General features: G+C 53.6%; 1 protein-coding gene across 1 annotated transcript; it reads left to right on the plus strand.

Moving 5' to 3' along the window:
* Positions 1-1,212: 1,212 nt before the first annotated feature.
* On the plus strand, positions 1,213-9,908 carry LOC100907706 (probable G-protein coupled receptor No9). The gene is made up of 6 exons (XM_029111071.1): positions 1,213-1,276; positions 1,522-1,605; positions 7,217-7,493; positions 7,597-8,204; positions 9,154-9,417; positions 9,682-9,908. The coding sequence occupies exons 1-6, from the start codon at positions 1,213-1,215 to the stop codon at positions 9,906-9,908; spliced, it is 1,524 nt and encodes a 507-aa protein (XP_028966904.1).
* The last annotated feature ends 287 nt before the right edge of the window (positions 9,909-10,195 follow it).

Genomic DNA, 10,195 nt, shown 5'->3' on the forward strand with positions numbered 1-10,195 from the left:
CGTGCGACCGCCTGTCCGTCCGTCCCTCCGACGGTAGGGAGGAACAAGGACGGGTTGCTCAGGCGCCAGATGCAGACTAATGATCTGAGCGGAAGATTCTTTTTTCTTCGTGTTGTAGCTCTTATTTTTTCTCCTCTCGGTCCTCCTGCTACGTCGATGCTTCACTAACTTCATGGGCTGATTGAGGTCGCATTACAGTACACTGTTAGCTGACTGACCGAATGAGCAGCAAGAAGGGAACAGAGAGGGAAAGATAGTTGGATCTGACAGCCTTCCCGGACCAGTGCTCGGCGATCGAACAGCAGCTACAACAAGTGGAGTTATCGGTCCCCTCCACTCGGCCATGTGCAGAATACTATTAAGGATTTTGTCTTGTCGCAACAAACGCTCCTCTGCCTACGCTTCATCAATGTGTTGTAATGTCTAGCCATCTATCCGAGAGGTGCATAATACGAAGCAGATTGAGCTTCTGCATTTGTTTTCGGAGGAGCAGATGGATAAATTAATTCCGTGTTATTGCTATCCTTGTGATCTGCTGGTGCATCCCGTTACGATGCGGTTTCGGAAAACTGAGTGATCGAGGGGGAGCATAAATCGCTCGGTAGTCCTGGATGGCCGTGTCCCCTCTGGTGTTTGAGGACAATCGAGATACAATTCCACGCAGCGAGTCTTTGCATCTCTCCATTTATGTCGAGTCTTCACGCAAAGTCATCGCTCAGAGGAGCGAACACACAGCTCCGGGCGACTGCGCAAAGAGGCACTTGCAGACGATGGCCACTTCAGCAGCAAGAAGTCCGCCGGCAGACTCCTGACAGAGAAAGATAATTAAACAAGAGGAAGTGCAGTGCCAGCGCTGAACTCGTACTCGCGTGAGCCCTTTCGATCCCCCCCCCCTCCTCTTCCCCCATGCCGACGCCGCTGGCCCCCCGGTGGTCGTCCGAATCGTCGAATGTCTGAGGTAGGAAGCCAAAAGCATTAATTCCTCGTTCCGATCTCCGTTCTCAGGTGATGTCCCAATTGTCGTACGTTGCGGGCGCTGTGTCTCCCGTGCCATGCTGCCGCAACCCGGCCCCGATAAAGGGCTCTACTCGACGGAAGCAGGCGGTAGTCACTGCCCGCCAATTCACCTCATGGGCTTGAATTCCCCCGCGAATATTTCAAGCCGGACCAACACCGCTCACGAGTTGAAGGGACAGCGTCAACGTCGTCAGTATGACTACCCTCGAAGAATCATTAGGAGACCCCGTTGCGACGGCAGGGAGGCTATTCTGCGAAGGTAAGTCGTTCGCCCCCCCGGGGGGGGGGAAGGTGGTTAATCTAGAGGAGCTCCGTGTCATGGGGGCGACGGTGTCCGATGATCTCAGGCGGTGATGTTCGCCGCTAGCCCAGATAAGGAATTCCATCTCTATCGAACTTACCGCATACTTGAAGCCCCTTGAATATCAACAGATATCGGTGGACGGAGCGGGACGTTCCCTCGAACGACCATCGGAGAATACTAATGCTCTCATGTTATCGCAGGTATGCCATGGGAGAAGCTGAGGAATTGGACCTCTCTGGCAACCCTTGTTGTGCTGGTTGTCATCAATTTTGTGGTGATTTTCGGTGAGTATGCGACTACTACCTAAACTGTAGAAATTGTGACCTCGCCGGCTGCGATCGAATCGATCATGTGCTCTCGTTATGCGGGGCAAGCACTAATTACTTCAGTGCAATGAGCGACCGACCAACCCACCGAATTCTCGACCTGGCGGAAGGGCTCAGCGATTACCCTCGACACGATCGCCTTGTGGCGATTGCTGTTCCTGCCACTTACGCCTTTCCCACGTTTCCTGCTGCTGCCGCCGTCGCCGCTCTGTTGGTGATGATAAGGACCGGACGTGTGTATTTACACCGGCGTGCCACCTGCCCGAAAGTGCTGACTCTTCGTTTCGGAGGCGAACTTCAATTCGAGTGAACGCGACGAGGCAGCGCTAATGGGCGTGACTCTAATCAAATTCGCCTGTCTTCACTCGGGAAGCCTCAGAAACCGAAACCGCCGTGACGAAGCGACGGCGATCCGCTGAGCTCGTGAATCAATGATAATTTCGGGAGACGAGCTGATCGTAAGTGACGTCAACGAGGGATGAGAGCTGACGATGAACGTTTGTTGGATGAGCCGACCGATGCCTACTCAATGCCTCTTGGATGCCACTCACTTACTTGCTTGAGGGTCGAGAGGACAGGACAAGAGAAGCGAGGCGGGCAGGAAACAGGCGAAAGGTGCTGAGTTGACATGACCGACCGAACAGCCAGCCAGCCGGACTAGCGAGCAAGCGGGTGGTCGGGCAGGCAGGCAACGATTTTTTCCCGTCGAGAGCACGACCGCCTTCTCTCAGGTCATCGGCGGTCTTGCCCACTCGAGGAATCAGCACCAAGAGTCTTCATGAGATTGACCACTTGAGGAGGGAAAAAAGAGACAGATAGCTAGATGGATACAACGGAGACAGACTGACACATGAGCGCGCTAGCGAACGATGTGACCGTCAGAACTTGATGGTCACGAATCGGCGAACGCTGGTATCCTCGTCGTGGCTCATTGATTCCAGACATCGTAGTTTGACGAGCTATAAGTGAGTCCCAGTCGGAGAACGAGTCGACGGTGTTTCCTGCCTCCATCCGGGCCATCTTCCGAGAGCGAGGCGTTGCCGCCACCGAAAACGACGACAACGCAGAATCGTTCCGTAGAGAAGTCACGTTTCGTCAAGTGAAAATCCCGTTGTCCTCGATTTATTTCAAAAGGCTCGAAGTTTTTCGTGACCATGACAAAGAAAGGAGCTCCGGGCTACAACACTCAGAGAACAACAAGAGTGGCGGCAGCAGCAGCAGCAGCGCTGTTCGCGCCTTTCAGCTTTGGCTGAATAACATCTTTTTCCCCCTCCGGCATAACAAGTCACTTGCATAGGTCTCAGCGACGAACAACCTCCGATGCGAATTCCCTGCTCACAAACAATCAACGGGACGACGTCGACGTGAATCAGTCTTCAATTTTATCGTGCAATCTCCGGAGCATTCTACGCAAAGGAGGTGAAAGAAAGACTCGGGGAATATCCCATGCAACGAGATCGTCGTCCCCTTCGTATTATTCGTTCCAACTGCATAACCGCTGTTGTTCTCGCTGCTGCTTCTGACGCCAGTGAAGGTGGCGATTCCGTCGTTGTTGCGACTACTCGAAGCAACGGCAATGACACTACACCGAGATCGGTTTGCCTGCTGTCGATCGAAAGCTATTTAAAGCCTGTTGCCCTTCAACTCGGGCCGCCCTCGTCCCCTCTCGTTCTCTCCTAGCGACCGGCGAACGCTCGTCCGTCCGACCGACCGACTCGTCGACGGTCGAAGCGTGCGTCTCTTCCTGCGAGTCCCATTTAGATTCATGGGTGATCGGACACGGGGGGTGGGGGGCTCCCCTTCTCGTCAAACGCGCAGGTCGACCCGACTCCGCTAAGCTGACACCCAGATAGCGCTTAGCAGCTTCGATCCCGCATTTCGGACCGAGAGCCACCGCGAGACCGCTCGCCAGTCCGTCCGCTTCGTCTCCGACGAGTGGACGCTTGTTCGATCGAGCCGGCGGACACTCCGATCCTCGTTGGATATTCGAGTGAAGACCAATCAATCCCATGATCGGAGGCCGCAAGTGTCGGAAGACCTTTTTCTCGGCGCGCTGCGAGCCCAATCGAGGATGGAACCTCCGCTTCGCTTTATTCAAGCGACCATTGTATTTTCGAGGTATACGAAGGAGAAGAGATTCAAAATACGGAATAGGATGGAGATATGCTCAGAACGTGGCCGCATTCGGTGAGAATGAACAGTTTCTTACCCCGGCAGCCCGTCTGCAGGAACGAGCTCTCACCAGAGTTCTCTGCCTTGCGCCGTGGAGTTGACTCTATGTACTTCTGTCCGAGGATATCGCCCACGAACAAAGGCGGATGCATGCGCCGTTAGTTCAGAGCGCGAGTTTCACTCGTGTATACCCCATTTCTTTTATGCGCTGAAAGTGGAGAAGGTCACCTCCAAGGCTCGGATCCAGCACACGCGTCCCTCGGACATTCATTCGAGCAGGACGCTGCGGAAATTCCGTTTCCAACGAACGGGAACTCACTCGTCAGTATCCGAGGACGGGATTGAAAAATCGGAACGAGTCCGGGACTCTCAAGTGAGGTCTCGCTGTGCTGGAACTCGCCGATTTTGTTCGCGAAGAGCTCCATTCCGGGAATCCCGTTCCGTGAGGGAACACACAGATAAGGGATACGTCGACTTCAGGCCCTGCACCGTTAGAGACTGACATTGAAAGCCTCGAGCGTGTTGGAAAACACCAGCCTCGTTTCGACGTGCGAGCGCGGGAAATTATACAGCTGAGAAAATTGGAGGGACGGATCTCGCGGGAAGAATCTCGATCATCCGTGGCTTGCCCACGACGCGAATTCTCTTCCTCCCGTTCCCTTGTAGCTAGCACCTCAATCGAGATCCGTCTCAATATTTCCCCCACTTCCTAAAAAATCAATTTATTCGCGCGGAAAAAAGCTATCGGCTCTCGGCGAAGCTAGCCCGTGAACGACTGTTATCAAGTCCGGGAGCATGACGCGGCGCTTCGAAAAGTGTGATTACCGCAAACGAGGAACCGAAACTCAGGAGGAATGAGAGGAATGAGGGGAACGGAAGCGGCCCCACTCGCCCGCTGTTCGTTCACGGTTCCGGGCGTTCGAGCAGTGGAAAAACTGACGTTTGATTCTAGCTCGGATTGCACGGCAGGAACACCGATGTCGGATCGATTGGTCCACGAGAACTTCGGCATCTGGGAATCATCTGGAGAAGTTGCGATTCTTCCACGAAGAATCGAGAGAATCACGTGAGGCGAAAGCAAATGACACACGAAACCCGGAACGAGTAATGAGGTTGACGCTTGAATAGCTCGCTGAGGAAAGGCCCCGGAAGGACATGTTACCGTCCGCATTCATCGGAGCAAACGAAGGACTAGCCGCGCCAGCAGAAGTAGGAGCGATGGCGGTGTCTAGGGAGACAAGAAAAGAACCGTTGCTGTTTCGGCTCGAATAGATCGAAGTTGGTATTTATAGCGTCGAAAAGTCGGAACCTAACCAGAGATAGAAACATCGAGAGACAGCCCAGCGATAGATGTCTGCACTCAGGCGAGCAAGAAGCCCCTCGAGCGAAACCCAGCTTCCCACATGGGGCGGCCGCCGACGACGACGCTGCATTGGGTCTCACTGGGCGCGAATCTTTGGGAGTCCCGCACTCTTCCCTTCGGCTCCACCGGTGCAGCGGCAGCTCCCTCGTTTAGTCCAGTCGGATGGAAGACGAGCGTGCATCGGCGCTCGCGGATGCGGAGCGAACGTTATATTTATATTGTCTGATTGGATCCGGCGACTGGCGCGCAGTGCAACTCCAGAAGTCATTAATAATCGAATGAATGCTCTCTTCATGAGTTTACACGGCCTGTCGGAACTGCAGCGCGATAGCCGAGCGGAGCGCTCGACGACCTTCCTTCACACATCGGTCGAGTCGAAATCCATATCTGCGCGGTCCGCTCGTCGATTGGACATTTGTGGACAGATTTATTTTCGAGGATTTGACTCTGTGGCTGCGAGCTGCGCTCTCCGCAGGATAAGGTTCGCTTCGGGAAGCTCTGAATCGCGCCACTGATTCGCGCCTCTTCTGAACAAGCGGATCGCATTAGACTTCGCGAGCAAACATTCCGGAACGGGGACTCCAGCGTTGCATTACAGACAACCTGTACGGCAGGTGTTCCACCGTCAGTTCGGCCATCAGTTTATCAGGCATGCGGAGGAGCTGGCGAACCAGCGAGCAGCGCAATGTGAATTATTCCTCAATCTGTGGGCGTCCGCCTTCAATCGCACGCTGTCGTACGTGTGACAACAATGTTACACATGAGAGTGTGTCGGACTCGTGAAAGCGGTATTTTTTTCCGCATTCACATGATGGCGAGCTCACAACTGAACGTTTTTCCCTCCGTCAGAACGCGGCATCCTAGTTGAATGAATTATTCACGCTACGTTTATTAATACGTGGAAGGATGAACGCCTCCGGGATGAGGGAAGCTGATGGTTCAGATTGTTGCTCGGTATCGCAGCTCCTCATATCTCGCGAACGGTGAATGTAAACGGCTGCCGGTCGAGTGGGCAGCAGGAAGCCCCGCTCTCCACGGGTTACATTAGGTGATTGTCAAGCCGCTTTTCCGTGTGGATCTGTCTGACTGTGTACTCACACAGAGGAGCCTTGTGCAACTCGAAAGGAAAAGTGAGCGACAGAAGTTGACGATGGAATGTGGCCGGCCGCCGTTGTCATTCGACGTAGCTCGGCGGTGGATGGTAACGTATATGCGCTTTGGTACCTTCGCATGAATGAGAGGCTAGTTAGTACACTGCCAGTAGATGGACGAGATGGCATTGAGCTAGAGTAAGGCGATGCAAAACAAGTCTTTCTGCGAATGATTTACGAGCTTCCCGTTGCTTTTGTTCCGGTTCTGACATAACAGCAACCGACAGCCTACAAGTACAGCGAAGTATAAACGCCCATAACGCGGTTAGCTGAGTCCAACTCCGTCATGGGCGTTCCTTTGCGACTGAACCAAAAGAGCGAATGGAGCCGCGAACGCCCGACCGACCGACCAACCAACCAACCCGAATTTGAGGCCCGCTCCCAGTCGCAAGCCACGCCGTTGAGGGGAACAGGACTTCTCGTCACCAGACGAGCTTACGAGCAGTCTGACCGGAACAGTGGAAGACAGACTTCCCATACAAGGAACGGGGTTATCTCACTCTGACGGACACTATCTTTACGGTGCGCTACGATAAGCGGCAAGCTTCCCCTGTTCCGTCCCCTCGCCTCCCTCTCTTCTTGGAATTCCTGTTGACACGAGCTTTTTATCTCGCGCACAGAAAAGGCTGTGTTCCATCGGCTCTGGAAAGTTTCTCGAGAACGCCGGCGTTTTTCCGTCCGTAACGCGGGATTTGTCAATCATTAGTGAAACGTCGATCAATTTCCCCTGCTTGCCTTTCTGTCTGGCTGGCTCCCCTTCCGGTGGACTGTAATTTTCCCAGGAATTCATAATGTCCAATCATCTTGGATTGCTAGCCATGAGAATGGATTCTTCTGGATGCTCTGTCGATTAAAGCGCTGATAATAGACGTTTCGATTTCAGGTAATGTGTTAATCATAGCGGCCGTTTTGGCATCGAACAAACTTAGGACAGTAACCAACTACTTTGTGATCTCATTGGCTGTGGCCGATCTCCTCGTGGGGCTGACCGTCATGCCCTACTCCATAACACTTGAGGTTTTCCGGGCCTGGCCGTTCGGAGGATACTTTTGCAAAATCTGGCTAGCAGTGGACGTCTGGCTATGCACTTCATCGATCCTCAATCTCTGTGCCATCTCAGTCGATCGATATCTGGCCATCACCCGACCAATGAAGTATAGGCAAGTCCAGTCTGACATTCTGCCATGCTTCTCGTCCGCTCGTCGACGAGATGGATTCCGATCCGGCTTCCGCTTGGAGTTGTAATCCTTCGCCTTCTTCCAGGACACTAATGTCATCGAAGAGAGCCCGTCTGTTGATCGTCTTGGTGTGGGTGACTGCTTTCCTCATCTGCTTTCCGCCTCTGGTTGGCTGGAACGACCTCGATGACGCATCCGCTGGATCGGTTTCACTTCAGTCGACATCGCCAAAGGGTACTTACGATAAGAGCGACTCGCCCGCCGGCCTCGTGGGTAACGCGAGCGCCTTCAACAGCAGCGACGACGACACGGGCGAAGTATGCGAGTATCCACGATGCGGTCTGGTCAACAGCCTCGGCTATGTCGTGTACTCCGCCATGGGCTCGTTCTACATACCTATGTTCTTCATGTTGTTTTTCAACTACCGCATCTACGTGTCAGCCATTCAAACGGGCCAGGCACTTGAGCGAGGTTTCATTCTCGCGAAGAACAAGGGCGGATCTTCGAACTCGAATCAGATGCAACAGATGACTTTGCGAGTACATCGAGGCAACGCCAAGTCGACCATCGCCACCAATCAGGCCTCAGTCTCAGAGACCTGTATAGTCGATGGCATTGTAACTGGGCGTAGAAGGCCTGGAGCGAAAAACTCGCTGGTTCCAGAGACACGGTCTGCGCCTCCTTCATTTAAGGGTGAGTTGATCGCTCATTTTGTCCTTTGCGTTCCAGACACCTACATTCCATCGACTGGTTGAATGTACATACATATGTTTGTAGGCGGCTGGGAAGGTAGATGCGAGAGCGGACCCTTTGTCCAGACCTGGAATTTCGTGGGTATTTACCGCGGCGGCGCAGCACCGTAGTCTAGCGAATGGCGCACTGCGGCTCCTCGCAGGACGTTACGCCCTGGAACGACGGCCGACGAACGACGGGCCGAAGTCCAAAACGTCCACCTGTACGCTCCCACGACGCTTAAAACCATCATTTGCTGCTCCGGAGTGTGGGGGAAGGGGGCGAACAACCGCAGAAAGGAGCGTGACGAGACTCTTCCAGAATGCACCTCGATGTTGCCTTCATGCTCGAGGAATGTTCTCCTTATCTCTTCCCGCGGCGACAGGCAAGCGGTCTTGTCATGCCGAATTCTCCTCGTCCCGTTCCCCTACTCTGCTCGGTCCTCATTCCACCAAGACACGATTCTCGTTTTGCATAACGCGTCTCGCGTTTTATTCCTCTCCGGATTCCCATACCACCGAGATCACGGTCGACTCCTCCTTGGACTTGCTGGAACCGTTCTCAAGCGCCGAAAGACGAAGTTGCCACTGTACCGTCTATTAGTGAAGTCGACCTGCCCACCTACTAGTTTGTTCCAGCGGTTTGCATAAGCTAGATAAAGGGTTGCTCTACCGTTGGTGGCAGCGCCGGCCGCCCCGACCCGCGCCGTGTCAGCAGCTCGAAACTGTTAGTCCTCTGCCGCGAAACAGTCGGCGGCGATGGCGGGACTCGGCCGGCGCAGTCCGTGTGAATAAATTAATGCGCGCCCGCAGTCACACGACATGCGAGAACGGACTTTTCCTAATGTGTTTCTTTTCCCTCCTCTCTCTCGCTCCGATTTCCTTCCGGTTGTGATTCGGACAATGCTCAGGCAACGCTGACCTCAAAGGAAGCGGCAGCAAAAGAAGGAGCAGTTCGGCAAAGACGAACGGGCAACAGAATAGTCACCAGAGGAAGACGAGCTCGTCGAATAAGAAGAGTCTCCGCTGGCAAGCACGGAGATTTAGAACAGAAGCCAAAGCTACTAAAACCGTAGGATCGATCGTAGGAGCCTTCATTTGCTGTTGGCTTCCATTCTTCACGGTGTACCTCGTGAAAGCTTTTTGCGAAAGTTGCATACATGATATCGTGTTTGGTGAGTAAAACCCTTCACCACAGAGTCTACATTCGCTCTGCCTTCGTTTCTCATCGAATCGCCAAGAGCGGGCCCTCCCCCTCAAGTTGCAAATCCTTTCACTTTAACTGGTCGAGAGATTTTCCATCTCAGAGACATTCTGTCCCTGCTCCGTCTTTGAACTTTCCGCCGATACTGTATTCCGGCCCCCGTCCTGTTTGGAAGAATCATCGAAGAACATTACCGAGCTCGAAGACTTAAAATAGACATGTATATTCGTTGCAGGCGTTTTCTTTTGGCTCGGATATTTGAATTCCGCTCTGAACCCGCTAATATACGCGCTCGTATCGAAGGACTTCCGACATGCATTCAAGAAGATACTATGCCGTTGTTGCCTCAAGCGAGGCGGCATCAGCAGTCTCATCAAGCAAGTCCATCAGCTGACGGTCCTCGACGATGTGGCAAACGCTGACGAAGATGTTCTGCCCTCAGCAGCTCAGCCTTCTCCGTAGCCTCATTGCACCTCGCTCTCCTACACCTTGCTTTTTGTCGAGAGAATCTGCCAGAAAAATCTGCTTGCCAAGTGCCCTGCTAGCCTACCCGCCGACCTTAGTATTTGCCCGACGAGAAGAATTCTCCCGAGCAAAACCGCTGCGCACTGTCTGCAGCGAGCCCAATGCGCTCCGTCATCCACGTCCAGTCACGGCCGCCTCAATTCGGTCACGATCCCCCAAAGCGAATATTCATGCCTACACCCTTGCGGATACCTGGAAGGGTTCCAGGACATATACCCCGACTT

This window comes from Galendromus occidentalis, unplaced genomic scaffold, assembly GCF_000255335.2.
Source record: "Galendromus occidentalis unplaced genomic scaffold, Mocc_1.1 scf7180000077231, whole genome shotgun sequence".
In the NCBI taxonomy this organism is placed as follows: domain Eukaryota; kingdom Metazoa; phylum Arthropoda; class Arachnida; order Mesostigmata; family Phytoseiidae; genus Galendromus; species Galendromus occidentalis.